Below are 26098 nucleotides of genomic sequence, written 5' to 3' on the forward strand. Positions count from 1 at the left end.
AGCCGTTTTCTGTGGAGCAGATCAGACAAAGAGTGGAGCAGACTGGAGTGGGGCCGACCGGAGCGGCGCCGACCGGAGCCGAGCCGACCGGGGCGGCGCCGTCCGGAGTCGGAGTGGAGCAGGTCGCGGTCATGTTTCCACAGAACGGGTCCGGATCAGTCCCCATTCCAGACGACGGCGTCCTGGACCGGCAGTGTTTAGCACAGAAGTAACGTCAACAGCACTGAGATCACAGGAGCAGATTCAGCCAAGGCCGTGGGAACCCAGGGTGCTGAGGGGGCTGCAGCACCCCCTGGTGGATAGTTTGGGAACACCAAGCAACATTAATAAATAGGAAATATGCACAGAAAAAGCGTTTTGGGGGTAAATTTTGTCCCTCAGCACCCCCAACTAAAATATCTTCCCACGGCTCTGGATTCAGCCCATCCTTGGTCAAATTCCTCTTAAAGCAACAGTTCACTGTTTTTCCAGACTGAGATATGTTCTTACCTGAGCTTAGATCTGTACCTGTCTGGTCTTTGTGCCCGTGGAAGAGCTCGGTCGCTTCTAACCCCGTTTGGAGCCATAGGAATACACTGGGAGAGGCTAAATGCTAACAACATCTTTGGTCGACCAGACCGGTGCACATCAACTCGTCTCGTCTCAGCTAAAAACATATCTCAGCATGGAAAAACGGTGGCCTGTTCCTTTAACCCAGTGGTTCTCAACCTGGGGGTCGTGAGACGAATTTGGGTGGTCGCCAGATCATGTAGATAAAATATACATACTTTTTTTAGCGTATAATATAATATTTTATTGTCGCATGTGTGTGCTATTTTACCATTATATGTTATATTATATGAGTGCCATTATATGTTCGTAATTTGATTAATTTTACTTTAACCATTTGTTTTTTTTTCTTTGTTTTTTAAGAATTATTTAGGCTAATATTCCGATTTCTCACGGTGTGACCCGGGCGGGGTTCACGAACCCCTTTAACTGTTATAGTGGGGGTCGCAGCTCCAAAAGGTTGAGAACCACTGCTTTAACCTCTTAACTCCCGCCTGAACCGAGAGGATCTTTTTCCTCACGTCATCAGATTTTTTTTTCATCATTTTTTTGTTGGGTATTCAACTCATTTTTGTAACTTTTTTGTAAGTTTTTTGTCATTTTTTGTCAAATGTTTGTAATTTTTTTGTCAAATTTTTGTCAAATTTTTGTCATTTTTTTGTCACATTTTAGTCATTTTTTTAATCAAATTTTTGTCATTTTTTGTCACATTTTTGCAATTTTTTTTGTCACATTTTTGTCATTTTTTGGTACATTTTTTGGTACATTTTTGCCACATTTTCATCAATTTTTCGTCACTTTTTTGCCAATGTTTTCTCACTTTTTTGTCACATTTCCATCATTGTCTTCGTCTCAGTTTTGTTGCTTTTTCACAGCTTTTTTTCCAGAAGCTTTTGGACTGGGGTAAAGCCAAACTGGAGAAAATGTGCTCGGTTCAGGTGGAAGTTAAGGGGTTAATAAAGCGCCTAAACGTTAGGTAGAAAAGCACTATATATATATGTGACTATTTGAAAGTGTCAGTATTTATTGTTGATGCAGATTAATGGGAAACCTTTTAAATATAGAGATATCAATTTGAGAATATTGCTCTAGATTAAAGGCATAAATATGAGAAAAAAATCTGAATCTGAATATTGGATCCAGGTGTCTAACCGCCGCTGTGTTGCAGTTACACCCGGCGCTCCTGTGGGCTGGTCTTCTGCTATCCGTGGCAGCGCTGCGTGAACGGCGTGTGTCACTGTAAACCTGCGTATCTTTGTCCGAGCAAAAATATCACGGCGGTGTGTGGACCCGGCCCCCGCGACTACCGCTCCTACTGCCACGTAAGTAAGACTAGTAGCTAGCCTAGCTACTTAGTTGAAGGCGCAGTTGGAGGAATGATGGTGAATTTTTGGGTAAATTGAAAGTCAGACTCACGCTAACTTCACGAGCGATTCCCCCAACTTCTCTGGCAGTGACGGGGACAGAGATAGTGTCGCTACTACGTACGCGCGGAGTGATATGAAAGCACGAACTCCGTTGCCATTGGCAGCGTCATTATTTTTCTCAGAGGTCCTTTATCATAAAATAATGACCGGTAGAACGTTGGGAAATCCCATTCAAATCAACGGAGCTTCTACTTGCGTTGTGAAGAGCCGTATAATAATGCACCTTTAACTCCTTTAACTCCTTTAACCTTTACCGCCATGTTTCACCTCCCTCTCCTTTAGCTTTTACCGCCATGTTTCACCTCCCTCCTCCTTTAGCTTTTACCGCCATGTTTCACCTCCCTCTCCTTTAACCTTTACCGCCATGTTTCACCTCCCTCCTCCTTTAGCTTTTACCGCCATGTTTCACCTCCCTCCTCCTTTGATCGGTTCAGTGGGGTTTGGAGGAGAGTTTGGGGGAAAGGACACAGCCTTGAGGGCAGCCGTGTGCTGACGCAGTCTTTCCACAGTGTGTTACAAAGCTTTACAGCATTAAAAAAAAGATTCCAATTGGCATTAAATAAAATCTTCTGGGAGTTTGTCAGAAATACAAAAAACATTGTCTTATAACTTCCTCCTGGGTTTTTGCAAACTATTAATACAAAATCACGCAAACTCTGTGCGGCATCACTTCCTTATTGGACACAAACCGGAAGTGACATAGATAGATAGATACAGACGGCATCTCGTCATAGAAAGGGGCGTGGCCTCGCCGAGGGGGAAAATAGAATCTTTAGAGAAACACAATTTTCCAGTTTTTAGCCATTTTCTGGTGGAATATCAACTTATTTATCACACACAAATAAAGTCAAGTCTAAATCGGCCCATGTGGATATTTTCTCACAGCAGATTGTTCAGTAGAAGTGAAAAAACTGCAGTTGTAGCTAGCGCGAGCTAACCGTTAGCATTAGCCCGATGCTAACATGTAGCATCAAGTTAGCATTCTCCGTTATTCATGTATTTATGGGCTGTTGAACCACTTTGATCCTCCCCATGTCTTTGTATCTTTATTTAGTAGAAAACTATGTTCAGATTTCAGCGTTTGCTACAGTAGTTTTTGAATAATTAGAGAAAATATACATTGTTTTTTGAAAACAATTAAGGGGGAAAACAATTTTGAGAAAAATCTGAACTTTCTCTAATTATTCAAAAACTACTTTAACAAATGCTGAAATCTGAACATAGTTTTCTACTAAATAATGATACAAAGACATGGGGAGGAGCAAAGTGGTTCAACAGCCCATAAAGACATGAATAACGGAGAATGCTAACTTGATGCTACATGTTAGCATCGGGCTAATGCTAACGGTTAGCTAGCGCTTGCTACAACTGCCATTTTTTCACTTCTACTGAACAATCTGCTGTGAGAAAACATCCATATGGGCCCGATTTACACTGGACTTTATTTTTGTGTGATAAATAAGTTGATATTCCACCAGAAAATGGCAAAAAAGAGGGAAAATTGTGTTTCTCTAAAGATTCTATTTTCCCCCTCAGCGAAGGCACGCCCCCTTCTATGACGAGATGCCGCCTGTATCTATAGATAGATACAGACGGCATCTCTGGAATGGCCCATATATGGTCATGTTTGAAAACTGTTAAGGGGGAAAACAATTTTGAGAACAATCTAAACTTTCTCTAATTATTCAAAAACTACTTTAACAAATGCTGAATTATGAATATAGTTTTCTACTAAGTAAAGATACAAAGACATGGAGAGGAGCAAAGTGGTTCAACAGCCCCTAAATACATAAAAGAAAGGAAACGTGCTAATGCTAACACTAACGCTAGCTAGCGTGAGCTACAGCTGCCGTTTTTTCACTTCTACAGAGCAATCTGCTGTGAGGAAATATCCAGACAAATAAACTCCACTTGACTTTATTTGTCTGTGATAAATAAATCATATTTCACCAGAAAAAAGAGTGAAAATTGTGTTTCCCAAAAGATTCTGTTTTCCCCCTCGGCGAGGCCACGCCCCCTTCTATGACGAGATGCCGCCCGATTTAAACGGTTGCCGTGCGGACCATGCCAATGGGAAAAGAGTCAAACTGCTCTGGAGCTTTACCTTTATCTATGTCACTTCCTTTTGACAGCTTAACAATTCAAATGAAAGTAACTTTTCCACCAACATTTCTGAAATAAATGATAATTATACAACTGATAAACTTGCCACAATCAGTGTTAATTTCGTCGACTAAAATATTTAGTCTTAATTTTAGTCAAAGTGATATTTTTGCCGACTAAAATTGGACTAAAACTAAATAAAAAAGTTTTTCATGAGACTAAAACTATGACTAAAATGTCCAGATGTTTTAGTCGACTAAAATAAGACTAAATAAAAATGAAAAGGAGAGACTAAAATCATCCAAACTTCCATTGAGCGTCTGAAAGCCTCAGATCATATAAATCCTCTGCCAAAGGATCAGCTCTGAGCTTTATTCATGTGGAGCAGAAACATGAAGCAGAGGAACAAGATTAAATATGATTATAATCAGTGCTTAATTTGATCCCCCGTTTGGGGGAACGCATTCCCCCAATTCAATTTTTTTCAGGGTAAACGATCCGGGAAATATTTAGGAGGATCCGGCAAAAATATTATCTGATATATTGGTGTCTAATGAGAGTGTTCCGGCAAATGTTTTGGCCTGTTCTCCCAATCCATCACATCAGACCAAAAGTGTTCCTGAAAATACTAATTTACAAATTAAGCACTGATTATAATGAATATTATCAATGCAAAGTCGACTAAATTAGTCTTAATTTTAGTCGACTAAAACTAGACTAAAATTGTTTTTTTGACTAAATCTTGACTAAAATTAAATTAAATTTTAGTCATAAGACTAAAACTAAACTAAAATATGTCGTCAAAATTAACACTGGCCACAATAACCCTAGCCCTTATCAGGATAAGAAATGTCACTTTGATTCCTGTTTCCTGCAGGTGTTAAACACTTAAAGGCGCTGTTTTTTGGCCCTTTTGCTTTATTTATTTTGTTACTTTTATATAAATGTGGCATTATTATTACTGTTTAATGAACTCTACAAGTTACAGGAGTGATCAGAGTTCGTAAACACCTGAAAGCTGTAAATGCACTTCTGTTACTTGAATAACTTTACAGATTAACAACAATAAAAAACATTTGTTGTTGAGCTCATGTTTCTAGCTAATCATTGAATAATGTAGGTGCAAAAAATGTTTGTTTTCGATTTTCGTTTGTGATTAATTAATTACAGACCTGTAATGAACAGGTCCCACCACTAGTTTGTGTACGCGTGTACTGTATGTCATGTTTGTAGTACTTGTTTATGTTCTGTGTTGGTGGTTGGTCTGAGCTAAATCCGTTTAATGTGCATTGTCCCATTGAAATAAATTAATAAATGAAATGAAGTCATATTTTCGAAAGCATTAAAACCTGTCATATGCGCTTTATTTCTTATTCCCTTTGGTTAAAACAAAACAAAAAATAGATCACGGAATCCTGGAGTGAGCGAAAACCCATTATATACATACAGAATATTCTGGGTTTGATGTTTGCAATCTTTAAAGTGGGGTTTTAATGTCCTGTCCGTGTGTTTCGATACAATAGTTATAATATTGTATGTGTTTAATGTGTTCTTCATGGGCTGCTGTTGTTTCAGGCGATGGCGACGACGTGTCGAACTCACCGCCGCACCGTGTCTCACTTCGGCTCCTGTGAAGGTTCGTGTTGTTTCTTTTGCTTGAGGAGGAGGAGGATTTGGTAACGTTTCCATCCTTGGATCTCTTTTCTCCTCGATGATGTTCCCACAGCGTCGCACCAGTTCTTCAGCAGCTCGATCGAGGGCAGGCTGATCACGCTGAACGTTCCCAACGCCCTGAACCCCGAGGTGGCGGAAAAGAGACTGATCTGCGGCTCTTCTTGGAACATGGCCGCCGCCAACGTGGTCTGCAGAGAACATGGGACTCAACTGTGAGGAAACGTTTACTTTTAGGACAGTGTTAACCTCTTAACCCCAGCCTTAACCGAGCTCGGCTTTACCCAAATAGATACAGGCGGCATCTCTGGAGTCGCCCATATATGGTCATGTTTGAAAACAGTTAAGGGGGAAAACTATTTGGAGAAAAATCTAAACTTTATCTAATTATTCAAAAACGTCTTTAACAAACGCTGAAACATGAATATAGTTTTCTACTGCATAAAGATACAAAGACATGGGGAGGAGCAGAGTGGTTCAACAGCCCATAAATAACATAAATATTGTGGTCATACCGTGGTCATACCGCCTTTGCTATGCCCAATCCCGTCAGACCTTGGAAGCTAAGCAGGGAAGGGCCTGGTCGGTACTTGGATGGGAGACCGTTTAGTAACACCAGGAAGCCTGGCGAATGCAATGCGTGAGTGAGTGGTTGGTGGTGGTCGGAGGGGCCGATGGCGCAGACTGGTTGCCTCGCTTCCGTCAGTCTACCCCAGGGCAGCTGTGGCTACAACAGTAGCTTACCACCACCGAGTATGGAGTGAAAGAATAGTGCGTCTTTGAGTGTCCAGAAAAGCGCTATATAAAACCAATGCATTATTATTATTATTATAAATAACAGAGAATGCTAACCTGATGCTACATGTTAGCATCGGGTTAATGCTAACGGTTAGCTAGCGCTTGCTACAACTGCAGTTTTTTCACTTCTACTGAACAATCTGCTGTGAGAAAATATCCATATGGGCCCGATTTACACTTGACTTTATTTATGTGATAAATAAGTTGATATTCCACCAGAAAATGGCTAAAAAGAGTGAAAATTGTGTTTCTCTAAAGATTCTATTTCCCCCCTCGGGCCACGCCCCCTTCTATGACGAGATGCTGTCTGTATCTATCTGAAAGGTTGCAAAATATAGGCCAGTGTAACGCCTCATTTGAAAGCTAAGACCTACAAAACTCATCTAAACAGATCTTTTTCCTTGTGTTTTCCATTGCTTTTTTTCACTTTTCTGTTACTCAACTTTTTTTTTAGCTTTAGTCCAATTTTTGTCAGCAAAAATATGACTTTGACTGAAATTTTGAGCAAATATTTTAGTCGACGAAAGCCGGAGCATGTTCCTAAAAAGGGCATAAGGGCGGGATCTTCACTGTAGACTCCGCCCTCCTGTGACGTGTAGTTCGGTCTTAGCCGCACCCGCACCATTAGCTGTAATGCTAACAGCCTGTCAATCAAAGTCTGGCTCTTCCACTGTCAAAGATTATCTAATTGAGTTGAACACTACAATCCAATGGTTGAGGAACGCTCTTCTCTATGGTCCTTATGAGCTGACATTGCTGTAATACCACCCCCTGGTGGCCAGGAGCGACTCCATAAAACACTTGGGAGCATTGATTCTTTAAAGCTTAAAGAGGGGGTATTCTGCTTTTTTCACTCACATAGCACCAGTGATGACCAAACCTTCTGTTGGTCTGTAAATGCAGTAAATTAGAATAACTGCCTTGTATAAAATGTCTCTCTCAAAATGGCTGTAGCGAATGTCTTGAAATAGGCCTCTGTCTCTTTAAGAACCTCTGAGCCTTTCGGACACGCCCCCTCCACACGCTGTCTGTGGCATCAGTGGGGAGGGGGTTCTGCTGAGGAGCAGTGGTTGGTTACTCGGCTGGTGACGAAAGCTCGGAGGCGTCTCCAGGAGGTGGGGGCGTTCCTAGGAGGACTCAGGCAAACCTATCCCTAAAATGGCCGCCATCAGAGTTTTTACAGATTACTCAAAAATACGTGAATGTGCCAAGGCAACACTTCAGGCATGTTTTTAATGAGGGAGTGACATAATAACATGATGTAAAGCTTGAAAAAGTCCATTTTGCATAATACCCCCCCTATAAAAGTCTGGCTCCAAAGACTTTTTCTTTTTCTAAAAACCGCTATGACTCATGTGACCACGCTGAGGGAGGTGAAATATTTTTAACCACGCTGGTTTTTGTTTAAAAGCCCGAAAAATGGAAGCATTTTCAATGCATTAAAGGGACTATACAGAGTTTAAACATGTTAAAGTATTTTCCTCCCCCTACATTAATATAGAAGCTGCAGTTATGCATAAGACCAGAGGTGGCAGTAGTGAGTATGAAATGACTAACTTGTATCTAGCCCCTTTAACTGGCTCCAGAGCCTGTCAATCAAGCTCTGGAGCCTGTGGAGGCTCCGCCCTGTGAGGCAAGCACAGGGACGTGAGCTCCTGCTTCTTCTGAGAGGGACGTTCATGCTGTACTTTCTGAAACAGGGGAGCGCAGCGAGCCGAGACGACGCTGCTCTCGACGCTGCAGCGCTCGGATCCCCTGAAGTCGTTCCCCGAGAGCTGCGTTCACGTGGAGTGCGAGGGGTTCGAGGAGGCGCTGGCCGAGTGCACCATCCGTAACCACTCAGGCATGGAGACCAGGGTGGCTCAGCAGAACTGCTACGCGGGGACGCTCAAAGGTAACGACGCTCACGGCAGCTCGGACTTCGCTTCGGTGACGCCGCTTTCTGTCGTCTTTCAGGCACGAACTTCAAGTGCGTAAACGACAAGTTCATTCAGCGCATACAGACGTGTGACGGCGTCGACGACTGCGGCGACCGCAGCGACGAGTTGTGCTGCAACAGTACGTTTCCCTCTTGTCTCTACTTTTATAAGGTTTAAGTTTACAAGTCTCCCCTAAGAGTTCAGACTTCTGTATTTTTAGCTTTCACTCCAGAAGTCTTTTCTATGAACTTTATTGTTCCAGCTCCAGTTCTCTCAGATTGATGTTTCTGGACTTTAAATGTGCCTAAATGTATGAACAAGGTATAAAAAAGACAGTTTTGTCCTCAATACTGTAGATTTAGAGAAGCGGGTCTTGGGCTTTCGATGCCTATTTGTAAATATTAGTTCTAGAACCAGAAAACAGAACAATGTATGTTCATTTATTCTATAAAAGACCATTTATTTTAAAGGAACAGGCCACGGTTTTTACATACTGAGATATGTTCTTACCTTAGCTTTGACGAGTTCTTTAGGACCTGTCTGATCTTCACCCGTGCCTTCAGTCACGTAAACACAGCGCAGACGGCGTTAGCATTTAGCCTCTCCCTCTCTCCTCTATAGCTCCAAAACAGGTCAACATAGAAGCTACCAAGCTCTTCCACGTTTCCCCTATTTAAATATGGTTACATGAAGTGTTACACGATAAAGTATAATTACACAAAATCAAACAATGTGGATTTTCTAAGCGATTAAAAGGGGGAACTATATTGTAAGGCAGGGGGGGGCAATTAATTTTCATAAGGGGCCACATGAGAAGCCTGAATTGAGTCAATAATAAATCAACAATAACTCAAACTTGTGGGATATCAGTGTAATATAAAAAAAGCTCAAATATATATGTATAAAAAAAAATTGATTGGGAAAATACATTGAGGACTTTTTTTTTCAATAAATTAATAATAATAGGACTGTAGCCTCATAAAAACGGCTCACACTTATTGCACTTTACAAGCCTGTGTCACAAGTCTCCTCACAGTAAGCTACTATTGTAGCCACAGCTGCCCAGGGGCAGACTGTCAGACCAATCTACTAGGCCGTCTATTTAGAAGACGGCCTAAAGCTTGATCGAAAAATAGCGTCGCGTCTGCTGCTGTCATGTTTGATCCGTAAATAAACTACAAGCTTCCGTATATCGAATAGTTCGTCATCATCTCGCCGTCTCTCCTCGTTCTGTGATTGGTCCCAGATCCAGGCGAACATTTCAGCCATGGTCCCCAGGCTGCTGTGCAGATCCAAATTATTCGAGCGCACACAGCAGTCTGGTGTTAGCCAGGTTAGCCCTCTGCTGGACAACTGTGGAATTCTTTCCTTTTATTATTATTTAAGCTGCCCCCTACTGGCTGAAGTGAGCATTCTGGTAATTTAAAAAAAATCCTAACTCTGCACAGGAATGGCCTAGAGACATACTTTTTGACATACTTATGAATTTATGCTCTACAAGTCGTGGGCTGGACTGTAATAATACCAGGAGTCGTGTGACATCCGCGCCGTAATATCTTCACTTTACTGTGCGGACGCCGAACTCCTCTTGGTATTACTACACCTTACAATATCGTCCACACCTCCATATGATTATATCTTTTGTCCCATTATGTGTTGACCAACACTAATCTGTAAAATATTCTAAAGATCTGCCTCATGGTCATGTGACCTTTCTGAAACACATGACCATGAAGTGTGGTTGTGCGTGTCTCACTGATCTGCCTCTGCTGTTTCACAGGCTGCAGAGGCGATGCGTTCAGGTGTAACTCGGGCGTGTGCATCCCCAGGTCCGCGGTCGGAGACGGAATCAGGGACTGTCTGGACGCAGCGGACGAGGCGGGAGTAAAAGGTGAGGGAAACACAGCGATGCTCTAATCTGGACAAAGAATCAGGACATTTTCTCACTCGAGTACAAGTACAGATACAAGATTTACTTCAGTATAAAACGTGTACTTTTTACTTGCTGTTCTGGTTTGTAAAACGTTCTTTCTCTTATGCTTCTGTAGAGACCACAGAGGACACAGAAACTGGAGTCACTGGTACGTTTTTTTCCACTTCGCATTTATTATTACGATGCTTAACCTCTTAACACCCGCCTAAACCGAAGGCATGCTGTCCTCTTTGGCTATAGGCCTCATTTGAAAGCTAAGACCCACAAAACTGATCTTTTTCCTTACGTTTTTGTCAGTTTATTGTTGAGTTTTTGTCACTTTTTTGTTGAAATTTTGTCACTTTTTTGTTGAATTTTTGTTGAATTTTTGTTGAAATTTTGTCACATTTTTGTCACATTTTTGTCGCATTTTTGTTGAGTTTTTGTCACATTTTTGTCACATTTTTGTTGATTTTTTGTCACATTTTTGTTGATTTTTTGTCACATTTTTGTCACATTTTTGTTGAGTTTTTGTCACATTTTTGTTGCGTTTACATCCTTGTTTTCTTGTATCTTTTTGTGGCTGTTTTGGTGCTTTTTCCCCAAGAAGCTTTTTGATTAGGGTAAAGCCAAACTGGACAAAATGGGATCCGTTCAGGTGGGAGTTAAGAGGTTAAACTCATTCCTACATCTCAGATTAAAGGCTGACGTATCAAACACTGAGTAGATTATGATGATCTCATCTTCTCATTGCAGAGTTCCCCAGTGTAAAAAACGGTAAGTTACTTTTAGATCATAAATACACCCGCGAGGTAAGTCTGGCAAAAACTGGAACTGAGGCAAGAGTAGTAGCAAAAACACATACTCTTTTATTAATATTGAACAATGTTAAAGTGTCTTTTTAGTAACACGACTTTAAGAGTTTTAATACAAATACTTCAAACACCAATAAAACTTTACCAAAGGATGGAGCCCAGACAAATGAAAATACTGAGACAAAACACACGCCCAATTTAGCTGAACCCCACCTTCGGCTAAAGTGCTACGTTCAAAGTCAAAACAAAAGAACCAAATGTTACGGGCCCCAAGCTGTGGGGCTGACGTAGCAGTGATTGTTGCAATCTGTGCGTCTGTGAAATAATAAAAAAGGTAGAGACAATGAACACACGAGTGCTGCCGTTTACGTCTAGATTGCGTTTTTTACTCGTTTATCAACAGGTGCGATACAGTGAATTTATCACTTTTCTCTATGCACAAGCTTAAACATTTTCTCACAGGTAACCTTTGGATCCAACACATTTTACCACATTTAGAGAAAAATATGCATATGATAATTACAGGATGATCAACTGTTTTGTTTTTGCTTTGCTAAACTTAGCTGCATTAAAGTGGGCTTGCACTAAAATACATCGCTATTATCTTTAATCAGGACTGAAAAATACTACAGCTTAACAAAAACAAAATGCCGTAACCTTTTACATTCTTTTGAACAAATTTACTACACATGAAATGAGACACAGCTATATGCTGGCTTTACTATATTAATTAGCTTACTGTACTCAGAGCCTATAGCTGCTAAATGTGAGCCACACAAATGGTAGTTAAACAAAACGCATCACCAAACTCCTAAAAACAGAGTCGGCGATGGCTATGCTAAACCCCGCACGAACTACCGAGCGCGGGAGTCCCACTGCCACTCTCAGATATTGACTGATAAAACTCCCCATTTATCCCTAGAAACGGCCCACAAAGTAAAGAACAGTTTCACATACTAGTAGATAATTGTATAAGGACCATACAATATATTTGTGGTTATGGTTCACCGTGTACTGACCTGTGAAATATTAAAATAAGGTAGAGACAATGAACACACGAGTGCTGCCGTTTACGTCCAGATTGCGTTTGAGGCAAAACAGGAAGTCCAACGCTATTACCACCTGGGGCAACACCTTACGAACAAAGGTTCCACTCTAATGTTCCCTTCCCTTATAAAATCAGGACAGTACCATAATATCTGTATATTTGTCTCAGCTTAAATTGCTATAAAATAAAATCTTTTCAAATTACCTAATAAATAAAAACAATGTGGTCACATACTTTTAGGTGTACCACACAAACTCTGAGCAATCTAGAGTTTTAGAATTCACTTCTGGAAATCTCAAAGGGACTATAAGGAGTTTAAAAATGTTCAAACTAAGTATTTCCCTCCCCCTACACGTTCCAGCCATGTCCTCCGACCTGTTCACCACAACTGCCTCTAAAATCCTGTCACTCAGAAAGGTGTTAATTCGGTTCTGAAGTGCCGTCATGCATGAGCTTAATATAGAAGCTGCAGTTACACGTATGACCTGAGGTGGCAGTAGTGAGTATAACATGACTAACATGCATCTAGACCAGGGGGGCCCAAACTTTTTGCCTCCGAGGGCCAAAATCATGGGGCAAACACGGCGATGTCAAGCACGAAAAACACGTATAACTGCAAATTATAAAGTTACTTTTTTATTTACTTTTTTCTTCTCCGATAGCCAACATTTGCATTTGATTCTATCTATGCAAATAACATGCTATATTAAAACAAATGGCAACTATGGCAAAAGCCTAGTTTTAGTAAAAGAAAATCAACAAAAAACAACAAAAACACCTGTATCTACAGCACCTACAGTAACTTTACCTCATTCGTTCACTCAAAGAAAATCCACATTAGATCATTTTGAAAGTGTCAGTTCAGCATCAATTCAGTTCAGCGTCAATTCTTAAAGGAATAGGCCACCGTTTTTACATACTAAGATATGTTCTTACCAAACCTTAGTCGAGTTAATATATCCCCGTCTGGTCTTTGTCCGTGCGCTCTGCCAGGCAAACGGAGCACATACGCAGCCTCTCCCACATGTCACATAGCTCCAAAAAAGCTCACGATAGAAGCTACCAAGCTCTTCCACGTGTTCCCTATTTAAGTAAAGTTACGTGAAGTGTTTTCATGCGAAGTATATTTACACAGAAATGTAACATGTCGATTTTATAAGCAGATAAAAAGGGGGACTATATTGTGAGGCGTAATGATACGAGGAGCACAGCGTCCGCGCAGTAACTCCTAAACACTTCCCCGCTCACTTCCGTCAATAGAAGCTGCGTGACTTGTAGAGAGCTCGCAGAGAACAGTTGAAGAAGCGTGGATAACTTGTGAACGATGCCTTTCACGTGCATCGTGCCGGGCTGTGATAACAAGCAGAAAGTATATAGTGTAGTAATGTTTCACAGATTTCCAACTCACCCCGGACGACGACACAGGACTCAGGACCTCGACCATGAGGTAGGAATGCGCGAGCACTTTCCCAAAATATATTTTCTGCTTGTTGTAAAAGGCTCTGTACAAGTCACGCAGCTTCTATTGACGGAAGTGAGCGGGGGAAGTCTTTAGGAGTTACTGCGCGGACGTTGTGCTCCTCGTATCATTACGCCTCACAATATAGTTCCCCTTTTTATCTGCTTATAAAATCGACATGTTACATTTCTGTGTAAATATACTTCGTATGAAAACACTTCACGTAACTTTACTTAAATAGGGAACACGTGGAAGAGTATGTGCGTATGTGCTCCGTTTGCGTGACAGAGCGCACGGACAAAGACCAGACGGGGATATATTAACTCTACTAAGGTTAGGTAAGAGCATATCTCAGTATGTAAAAACGGTGGCCTATTCCTTTAACATAAGCAGCTGTCGATATCAACAGCCTTTGCAATAAAAGTTGAAAAACTGTGAAAGTTGATGCTACAACGCTCTGTAATTGATAAATACCAAGCAGTGTTTTCTTAACTTTGTGAAAGGAGTGAAACAGCGCCCCCAATTTGACGCTGGTGGTCAAAAAGTGTACTGCATCCATATTTACCATTGAGAATGAATGGAAGACAGTCAGTGTTAACCACAGGCAGCGCAAAAGTAGGTCACCCTCTGGCGGGCCAATAGAATTGTTTCGGCCCCACTTTGGGCACCCCTGATCTAGCCCCTTTAAAGAGAGCTAGCTACGAGAGCTAGTTTTGAGCAGCAGCGGCAAACTGCAAAGAGAAAAACAAACAGTTAGCCTTTCGAAACTTTCGCACCCTCAATAGTGATACGTAAACAAAATAATGTACAGTACCTTCCACGCTCGGAAACCCGGTTCCTACCAGGGGCTCCGGGCGCATCACGGGAACAGCCTTAGCTCGAGCAAACCCCGCCCACAACCCCGACCAGACAGTTCACGGTCGCAAATAAGTCAACGGAAACTTTTGAACAACAGAGGCTCGATTGATGAATAAACTGTAAACATGTTTGTCCAGAGATCAGGCTGAGCAGAAAGAACCTGGAGACGCTGGAGTGCGGCGTCCCGAACATGACGATGGTGGACGAGGAGGAGGTGCAGGAGCGAGGGCGAGGGGGGCGTGTCCGGCGCGTGGTGGGGGGCGTGCCTGCCAAACCGGTGAGTATCTTAAACCCTTCAGCCTGTTGTTCCTAATGTGAAGAGATTGTTTCCCGCTGCAGTACCAGATCCAGTGGCAGGTGGGGCTGGTGGACTCGGGGAAGATGGACTGCGGCGGCGCGTACATCGGCGGCTGCTGGATCCTCACGGCGGCTCACTGCGTCAGGTCACTTTCGTTTTTAGCAATTCTCATCTATTGTATCCAAGAACTCTGTAATAAAACTGAATAAAAGTTAAGATTTAGACCTGATCAAATGACCTTTTGCCGAGCCCCGCCCCCCTTAGTTACTGTTGCTACGGCCGACAAACAAATGGTGAAACACGATCAGATCGAGGTAAAGGCTGTTACAGTCTGCAGCAGAGGGAGATATTCAAGATATTAAACTATCCCACGAAGGATAAAGCATTATTGACACTAAAGCAAACAGACACAAACCTTATGATCTCTTCCTTAAATGCAACAGCGCCGCCTTGTGGACCAGTCGTGCTCTTACACTGCCTGGAAGCACCCTCTGACTTGTTTAGTATGTCTAAAAATAGGAACATTTCTCCGGTGCGCTAAAGTTAGCTAATGCTAGCTAAACCTACAGGTGCCACAATGACCCTCAGCTACAGACGGTTATCAGGACTGAGACTAAACACACAGTACTTTTATCATAAAGGGAGACAAAAACACGTGGGACTGTGGGCTTGTAAAAGTTCACCCCCGCAGTTAAAGAGGGGGTATTCTGCTTTTTTCAGTGACATAGCACCAGTCTATATCACACTACAATGATGAGCAAACCTTCTGTTGGTCTGTAAATGCAGTAAATTAGAATTAGAATCCATCCATTTTCTTCTGCTTTATCCGGGGCCGGGTCATGGGGGCAGCAGTCTCAGCAGAGATGCCCAAACTTCCCGATCCACACACACCTCCTCCAGATGTTCTGGGGGACCCCGAGGCGACACCAGGCCAGCTCGGAGACATAGTCCCACCACCGTGTCCTGGGTCTTCCACAAGGCCTTGTCCCACTAGGACATGCCTGGAACACCTCCCGCGGGAGGCGACCAGGAGGCATCCGGAACAGATGCCCGAGCCACCTCAGCTGCTCCTTTAGAGGAGGAGCAGCGACTCTACTCCGAGCTCCTCCTGGGTAACTGAGCCCCTCACCTGATCTCGGAGGGTGCGCCCAGCCACCCGGCAAAGGAAACTCATTTCGGCCGCTTGTATTCGCGATCTTGTCCTTTCGGTCATGACCCAAATCTCATGACCATAGGTGAGGGCGGGAACGTAGATCGATCGGTAAATCGAGAGCTTTGCCCCGACTCAGCTCCCTCTTCACCACGACAGACCGATACAGCGACCGCATCACTGCTGACGCCGCACCGATCCGTCTATCGATCTCACGCTCCATCCGTCCCTCACTCGTGAACAAGACCCCGAGATACTTGAACTCCTCCACTTGAGGCAAGGACTCCCCACCGACCTGAAGAGGGGAAGCCACCTTTTTCCGGTGGAGAACCATGGCCTCGGATTTGGAGTTGCTGATTCCCATCCCGGCCGCTACACACTCGGCTGCAAACCGCCCCAGAGCAGCTGAAGGTCCAACAAAACAACATCATCCGCAAACAGCAGAGATGAGATCCTGAGGCTCCCAAACCAGACACCCTATGGCCCCTGGCTGCGCCTAGAAATTCTGTCCATAAAAGTAATGAACAGAACCGGTGACAAAGGGCAGCCCTGTGGAGACCAACACGCACCGGGAACAGGTCTGACTTACTGCCGGCAATGCGAATCAAGCTCCTGCTGCTCATACAGGGAACGGACAGCCCTTAGCAGAGGGCCCCGGACCCCATACTCCCGGAGCACCCCCCACAGGGCACCATGAGGGCCCCGGACCCCATACTCCCGGAGCACCCCCCACAGGGCACCACGAGGGACGCGGTCGAACGCTTTCTCCAGATCCACAAAACACATGTGGACTGGTTGGGCGAACTCCCATGAACCCTCGAGCACCCGATGAAGGGCATAGAGCTGGTCCAGTGTGCCACGACCAGGACGAAAACCGCATTGTTCCTCCTGGATCCGAGGTTCAACTATCGGCCGGATCCTCCTCTCCAGCACCCTGGAGTAGACCTTACCGGGGAGGCTAAGGAGGGTGATCCCTCTGTAATTGGAACACACCCTCCGATCCCCCTTCTTAAAGAGAGGGACCACCACCCCGGTCTGCCAATCCAGGGGCACTGTCCCCGACCGCCACGCGATGTTGCAGAGACGTGTCAGCCAAGACAGTCCTACAACATCCAGAGACTTAAGGTACTCAGGGCGAATCTCATCCACCCCCGGAGCCACCGAGGAGCTTTAGAATAACTGCCGTATAAAATGTCTCTCTCAAAATGGCTGTAGTGAATGTCTTGAAATAGGCCTCTGTCTCTTTAAGAACCTCTGAGCCTTTAGACACGCCCCCTCCACACGCTGTCTGGGGCATCAGTGGGGAGGGGGTTCTGCTGAGGAGCAGTGGTTGGTTACTCGGCTGGTGACGAAAGCTCGGAGGCGTCTCCAGGAGGTGGGGGCGTTCCTAGGAGGACTCAGGCAAACCTATCCCTAAAATGGCCGCCATCAGAGTTTTTACAGATTACTCAAAAATATGTGAATGTGCCAAGGCAACACTTCAGCCATGTTTTTAATGAGGGAATGACAGAATAACATGATGTAAAGCTTGAAAAAGTTTGCATTTTGCTTAATACCCCCCCTTTAAAGCAGACGTATGCTTGTTTATTTGGAGACATTTATCTGGGCGTAGACCATCCACATTGACTCTCCTGTGGTCCTAGTGTCTGATCTACATCCTCCACAGGCAGGTGCTTCACCATTTTGCTTCTTCTTCTTTGTCTGGTGGGTTTTTTGTGGTTAGCAGTTAAAAAAAAGTGGATTTGCTCAGTGCTCATCGCTGGTCTGTCCCATTGTTTACATTGGAGACCCGGCTTCTAGGATGTCTGATTGGACAATTACTACTACTCCACCTTCTACGACTACTTCTACTACGACTACTTCTACTACTCCACCTTCTACGACTACTTCTACTACGACTACTTCTACTACTCCACCTTCTACGACTACTTCTACTACTCCACCTTCTACGACTACTTCTACTATGACTACTTCTACTACGACTACTTCTACTACTCCACCTTCTACGACTACTTCTACTATGACTACTTCTACTACGACTACTTCTACTACTCCACCTTCTACGACTACTTCTACTACGACTACTTCTACTACTCCACCTTCTACGACTACTTCTACTACTCCACCTTCTACGACTACTTCTACTATGACTACTTCTACTACGACTACTTCTACTACGACACCTTCTACGACTACTTCTACTATGACTACTTCTACTACGACTACTTCTACTACTCCACCTTCTACGACTACTTCTACTACGACTACTTCTACTACTCCACCTTCTACGACTACTTCTACTACTCCACCTTCTACGACTACTTCTACTATGACTACTTCTACTACGACTACTTCTACTACTCCACCTTCTACGACTACTTCTACTACTCCTACTTCTACAACTACTTCTACTACTTCTACGACTACTTCTACTACTCCTACTTCTACAACTACTTCTACTACTCCACCTTCTACGACTACTTCTACTACTCCTACGACTACTTCTACTACTCCTACTTCTACGACTACTTCTACTACTCCACCTTCTACGACTACTTCTACTACTCCTACTCCTACTTCTACTTCTACTACTCCTACTTCTACGACTACTTCTACTACTCCTACTCCTACGACTACTTCTACTACTCCTACTTCTACTCCACCTTCTACGACTACTTCTACTACTCCTACTTCTACGACTACTTCTACTACTCCTACTCCTACTTCTACTACTCCTACTCCTACTACTCCTACTTCTACTCCACCTTCTACGACTACTTCTACTACTCCTACGACTACTTCTACTACTCCTACTTCTACTCCACCTTCTACGACTACTTCTACTACTCCTACTTCTACGACTACTTCTTCTACTCCTACGACTACTTCTACTACTCCTACTTCTACAACTACTTCTACTACTTCTACGACTACTTCTACTACTCCTACTTCTACAACTACTTCTACTACTCCACCTTCTACGACTACTTCTACTACTCCTACTTCTACGACTACTTCTACTACTCCTACTTCTGCTACTCCACCTTCTACGACTACTACTACTACGACTACTTCTACTCCTACTTCTACTACTCCTACTCCTACTTCTACTACTCCTACTTCTACGACTACTTCTACTACTCCTGCTTCTACAACTACTTCTACTACTTCTACGACTACTTCTACTACTCCTACTTCTACTCCTACTTCTACTACTCTTACTTCTACTACTCCACCTTCTACTCCTACTTCTACTACTCCTACTTCTACAACTACTTCTACTACTCCTACTTCTACAACTACTTCTACTACTTCTACGACTACTTCTACTACTCCACCTTCTACGGCTACTTCTACTACTCCTACTTCTACAACAACTTCTACTACTTCTACGACTACTTCTACTACTCCACCTTCTACGGCTACTTCTACTACTCCTACTTCTACAACTACTTCTACTACTTCTACGACTACTTCTACGACTACTTCTACTACTTCTACGACTACTTCTACTACTCCACCTTCTATGACTACTTCTACTACTCCTACTTCTACAACTACTTCTACTACTTCTACGACTACTTCTACTACTCCACCTTCTACGACTACTTCTACTACTCCTACTTCTCCAACTACTTCTACTACTTCTACGACTACTTCTACTACTCCTACTTCTACGACTACTTCTACTACGACTACTTCTACTACTCCTGCTTCTACAACTACTTCTTCTACGACTACTTCTACTACTCCCACTTCTACGGCTACTTCTACTACTCCTACTTCTACTACTCCTTCTTCTACTCCTACTTCTACTACTCCACCTTCTACGGCTACTTCTACTACTCCTACTTCTACGACTACTTCTACTACTCCTACTTCTACTACTCCACCTTCTACGGCTACTTCTACTACTCCTTCTTCTACTCCTACTTCTACTACTCCACCTTCTACGACTACTTCTACTACTCCTACTTCTACTCCTACTTCTACTACTCTTACTTCTACTACTCCACCTTCTACGACTACTTCTACTACTCCTACTTCTACAACTACTTCTACTACTTCTACGACTACTTCTACTACTCCTACTTCTACGACTACTTCTACTACTCCTACTTCTACGGCTACTTCTACTACTCCACCTTCTACGACTACTTCTACTACTCCTACGACTACTTCTACTACTCCCACTTCTACGGCTACTTCTACTACTCCTACTTCTACGGCTACTTCTACTACTCCACCTTCTACGACTACTTCTACTACTCCTACTTCTCCAACTACTTCTACTACTTCTACGACTACTTCTACTACTCCTACTTCTACGACTACTTCTACTACTCCCACTTCTACGGCTACTTCTACTACTCCTACTTCTCCAACTACTTCTACTACTTCTACGACTACTTCTACTACTCCTTCTTCTACTCCTACTTCTACTACTCCTACTTCTCCAACTACTTCTACTACTTCTACAACTACTACTACTACTCCTTCTTCTACTCCTACTTCTACTACTCCTACTTCTACTACTCCTACTTCTACAACTACTTCTACTACTTCTACGACTACTTCTACTACTCCTACTTCTACTACTCCACCTTCTACGACTACTTCTACAACTACTTCTACTACTTCTACGACTACTTCTACTACTCCTTCTTCTACTCCTACTTCTACTACTCCACCTTCTACGACTACTTCTACTACTCCTACTTCTACAACTACTTCTACTACTTCTACGACTACTTCTACTACTCCTACTTCTACGACTACTTCTACTACTCCTACTTCTACGACTACTTCTACTACTCCTACTTCTACGACTACTTCTACTACTCCTACTTCTACGACTACTTCTACTACTCCTACTTCTACTCCACCTTCTACGACTTTTACATGTTTATTGATGTTTTTATTTGGTGTGTTTTTAGGCCAAACCCCGGCGCCTTTAGGGTGAAGTTTTCTCTGTGGAGGAAGAATCGCGCTCACAGCACGACGGACATCGTCCCGGTGGAGGACATCCACATCCACCCACAGTAACAGACACACGGGTTTACACCTGAGGCCCTTCCTCACACTCCCTCCTCCGTTTATCTCACTCTGTGTCGCATTTTGGTTTTGCTCGATACTTTTAGCAGCGTTTCTAACATGTTTTAAGTGGATGAGCTCAGGTCCAGCTCTTTCAAATTTAATACATTTAACTGATTTTCGTTTTTCCAGATGTAGAAAACAGCAGGACACATTATAGATCAGAGCCGTGTTTCTCTACTGGTGGGTCGGGGCCCAAATGTGGGCCCCGGACCCGTCTTCAGGGGGTACAAATACACAGTGTCAGTGACTTCTCGGTTCCCTCAGATACAACGGTAGGACGTACGAGAACGACATCGCGCTGGTGGAGCTGAAGAAGCTCCCGTTCGAGGAGAGATGTTTCCGTGAAAACCCGGCGGTGCGTCCGGTCTGTGTGCCCTGGACCACGCAGCTGTTCCCGGCCAATCACAGCTGCAGCATCAGCGGCTGGGGGCGCACCGCAGGTACTTATACTTATACTTATACTACTACTAATACTACTGCTACTACTACTACAATCACAGCTGCAGCATCAGCGGCTGGGGGCGCACTGCAGGTACTTATACTTATACTTATACTACTACTACTACTACTACTACTACTACTACTACAATCACAGCTGCAGCATCAGCGGCTGGGGGCGCACTGCAGGTACTTATACTTATACTTATACTACTACTACAATCACAGCTGCAGCATCAGCGGCTGGGGGCGAACCGCCTACTTCTACTACTCCACCTTCTACTCATACTTCTACACACACAGCACAGTGGGACAGCGGCGAGCACTCTCACCTTACAGGAAAATGTAACAAAAATGTGACAAAAATGTGACAAAAATGTGACAAAAATTCAACAAAAATGTGACAAAAATTCAACAAAAATTCAACAAAAATTTGACAAAATTTCAACAAAAAATGACAAAAATTCAACAAAAATGTGACGGCTTTAGTGGGAATTCTGCTCAAAAAATGAAGTTACAGGTGATGCAGCTGCGCCTGTTTTCTGATGTGCCGTGTTTGGACTTCCTCCTGAACGATACTTTTCCTGTGCACATTATTTTAACTCAATTAAAATAACATAGGTATCGAAAAAAGTACCGTTATGGCACCGGTACCGAAAAGCAGGTATCGTTAAAGTAGTGGTATCGGAAAAAAAACGACGGTACCCAGCCCTAGCCGACACTGACCTGAAGACGTGTATTTGAGTTATTTCGTGGCACATACCTGACTCTCTGTCCCGTGTGTTTCCCGCAGAGGGTAAAGCGGCGAAGGTTCTTCTCTGGGCCAACGTGTCTCTGATCCCCGACTGCGAGCGCTTCTACCAAGACCGTTTCAAGCCCGGCATGATGTGCGCAGGTGAGTGCCCCGCCCGCCCTCCCCGACACGGCGCCTTGTTGTTCTGACACTGAGCCCATGTGTTTGCCTCCAGGGGACTTGGACGGCCTGGTGGACTCGTGCCAGGGCGACAGCGGGGGGCCCCTGGTCTGTGAGGACGCCCTGGGGGTGTCGTACCTGTGGGGCATCGTGAGCTGGGGGGAGAAGTGCGGACAGCCAGGCTTCCCCGGAGTCTACACACAGGTGCTGAGAGTTCATCCAGTTTTAACCTCTTCACTCCCGCCTGAACTGAGAGGATCTTTTTCCTCACGTCAGCAGATTTTTTTTTCCATCATTTTTTTGTTGGGTATTCAACTATTTTTTGTATCTTTTTTGTCTTTTTTTTTGTCATTTTTTGTCAATTTTTTGTCATTTTTTCATCAATTTTTTATCACATATTTGTCATGTTTGGTAATTTTTTTGTCAATTTTTTATCAATTTTTTGTCTTTTTTGTCATTTTTTTTGGTAATTTTTTTGTCAATTTTTTATCACTTTTTTTCGTCATTTTTAATCAATTTTTTGTCTTTTTTGTCACATTTTTGCAATTTTTTGTAATTTTTTTGTATTTTTTTGTCACATTTTTGGTAAATTTTTGATCAAATTTTTTGTCACATTTTTGTCATTTTTTGGTCAATTTTTTGGTCAATTTTCTGGTCAATTTTCTGACATTTTTTGGTCAATTTTTCATCCAATTTTTATCACATTTTTGTCCCTTTTTTTTAATTTTTTCGTAATTTTTAAATACATTTACTTTTTTGTCCATTTAAAAAAAAAAAAGAAGTCAATTTTTTATCACAATTTTGTCACATTTCGTCACATTTTTTGTCCAGAAGCTTTTGGATTGGGGTAAAGCCAAACTGGAGAAAATGTGCTCGATTCAGGTGGGAGTTAAGGGGTTAAATGAAGGTTTACTTTATGAATGAAAAGCCCGACATGTGCAGGGTCTATACGGCTGACTGTTTTGTTCTCTGACCTGCAGGTGGCGCATTTCTACGAGTGGATACGACTCCACACCGGCTGGCCCGTCATCACCAAATACAACCCGTAACCCGTCACTTTTGGTCATTTTGCATTTTTACAAAACTGTTCAACGCCAAATAAACTGGTTTCTGCGAGACTCGCTTGTGTTTGTTCAGATTTCATTGGGCCGAATGTGGAAAACGATTAAACCCTTAAAGGAACAGGCCACCGTTTTTCCACACTGAGATATGTTCTTACCTTAGCTTTGACGAGTTCTTTAGGACCTGATCTTCACCTGTGCCAAGATAGAAGCTACCAAGCTCTTCCACGTTTTCCCTATTTAAATATGGTTACGTGAAGTGTTCCACTACAAAGTATAATTACACAAAATTAAACAATGTGGATTTTCTAAGCGGATAAAAGGGGAACTATATTGTAAGGCGTACTAATACCAGGAGTAATTTGGCATCCGCACAGTAAAGTGAAGATTACTGTGCGGATTTCGAACTACTCCTGGTATTATTACGCCTTACAATATAGTTCCCCTTTTATCCACATTGTTTAATTTTGTGTAATTACACTTTGTAGTGGAACACTTCACGTAACCATATTTAAATAGGGAAAACGTGGAAGAGCTTGGTAGCTTCTGTCTTGACCTGTTTTGGAGCTATAGAGGAGAGAGGGAGAGGCTAAATGCTAACGCCGTCTGCGCTGTGTTTACGTGACTGAAGGCACGGGGGAAGATCAGACAGGTCCTAAAGAACTCGTCACAGCTCAGGTAAGAACATATCTCAGTATGGAAAAACGTGAATCGAGCACATTTTCTCCAATTTGGCTTTACCCCAATCCAAAATCTGGATAAAAGGTGTGAAAATAGCAACAGAACTGAGACGAAAACCATGATGAAAATGTGACAAAAAAGTGAGAAAACTTTGACAAAAAAGTGATGAAAAATTGACGAAAAAATGACAAATGTGACAAAAATGACCAAAAAATCATAAAAAATGAAACTATTTTTTTTTTACAAAACAGTTACAAAAATGAGTTGAATACCCCCCAAAAAATGATGGAAAAAAAATCTGATGACGTGAGGAAAAAGATTCATTTAGATGAGTTTTGTATATCTTAGCTTTCAAATGGTCTACAGGATTTGGGTAAAGCTGAACTGGAGAAAATGTTCTCTGTTCAGGCGGGAGTTAAGAGGTTAAAATAAACAAATAAAAAGTTGCTCAGTCAAATTATTTTATTGCACTTTATTAACATACATTATCCGTCAATGCTGTGATGAGATTAAAAACATAAAAGTATCTGTAATATCATATTATTTTGTGGATAATTTCACTTTTTATAACTTTAAGAAGGAAATGTTCCATGGGAGCGGCAATGAAGCAGTTTAAATAAGGCAAACAACAGCATCTGTGTGTCAACATAGATACAGACGGCAACACCGCAATTTCCAAATCACAGACACAGGGTGGCCAGACATACAATAACTATCCCATTTGTACGATAATTTTGACCCCTTTACGATGCAAATATGCGAGAATATTTCTGAAACTCAGTGGAGAGTTACTGAACCTACTTATTTCTCAGACTCATTAGCCAAAAATGCCGCACCTACTGCTAAAAAGAAATATTCACTAAAGTCACTACTTCCGGAGTCAGCGTAGCTGCTGCGCCGTTAGCATTTATCTCCGCTAGTACCGATTTTGGTAAATATTACTTTTATAGCAGTAGGTTCAGTAAGGATTAAACAACGAGGAGCCGCATTAGACGGTTATAACGCACAACACGGAGTGTTGTTCCTCCTGCATTATAACGTCTAATGCGGCTCCTCGTTGTTTAATCCGCTTATACCAGGGTCCCACAAACGTAACATTTATAATAAATGTGTTTTTCATTGACTAAACTCACTAAATATGCCAGACTACGGGACTATTTTGTGTGGGTTATTAGCCGGTCACTGAAGGCTGGTCTCAGAGCGAGTCATTCTCCGCAGCTATTACGAGGATCTCAGTCAGGCTCAACGACACAACATCAGCACAGAATCACAACACAACAGGACTAACCCGGAAACACTTTTCCCTGGAAGTAAACACCGATATGCGGCACTCGTGGGCAGGAGTTATTTCACTTTTACGCTGTTTAACCTGAAGCTAAAGCTAGCTAGCTCAACCAGCTCAACTGTTTATGGAAACAGCTGCGGTGGAGTCGCTCACACCTGGGCCCCACGAACTGAAACTTTTATGTTTGACTTTACTAATCCAGACAAATATGTTTAAATGCAGGATCATTTTATGTACGTCTGAAAATGATGAATAGCCTGAACCGTTTTCAATAGAAATGTAAAGCTCATATGTTATTAACAGTAGCTAACCTAGCTGCTCACTCTCCTCTACAAACATTTATCAAACGTTTGGTTTTAGCCCAAAACGTTGAAATTAACACAAAATCCATCTCATTCGTTCCTGTCAGTCACTAATTACGCCTTTATCTGATTCAGCTGTGTCAGGCGTTGCTATGGCGACGCCACAGCGGAGTGATATCCCAGTGATTTAACTACCGGACTACGTGTGCGATTATACCAAAATAATGCACCAGCCAGAATCAGAATCCAGTATTCACACAGACCATGGTATAAGCAGTTTTGGCAAACGGGCCTGATAAACAAGTATGTTCAGT

The 26098-nt window shown here is 42.8% G+C and overlaps 1 protein-coding gene across 1 annotated transcript; it reads left to right on the plus strand.

Annotated features, from left to right (window-relative positions):
* The first annotated feature begins 113 nt into the window (after window positions 1–113).
* cfi (complement factor I) lies at window positions 114–23572 on the plus strand. Its single transcript, XM_079580589.1, has 15 exons — window positions 114–208; window positions 1718–1871; window positions 5655–5715; window positions 5806–5965; window positions 8249–8442; window positions 8505–8606; window positions 10248–10358; window positions 10516–10548; window positions 14697–14836; window positions 14899–15002; window positions 20945–21049; window positions 21369–21544; window positions 22336–22437; window positions 22511–22659; window positions 23436–23572. Exons 1-15 carry the CDS (start codon window positions 132–134, stop codon window positions 23502–23504), a joined length of 1737 nt encoding a protein of 578 aa, XP_079436715.1. The 5' UTR covers window positions 114–131; the 3' UTR covers window positions 23505–23572.
* The last annotated feature ends 2526 nt before the right edge of the window (window positions 23573–26098 follow it).

This window comes from Gobius niger (genome assembly GCF_951799975.1).
Source record: "Gobius niger genome assembly, chromosome: 21".
Taxonomy (NCBI): Eukaryota; Metazoa; Chordata; class Actinopteri; order Gobiiformes; family Gobiidae; genus Gobius; species Gobius niger.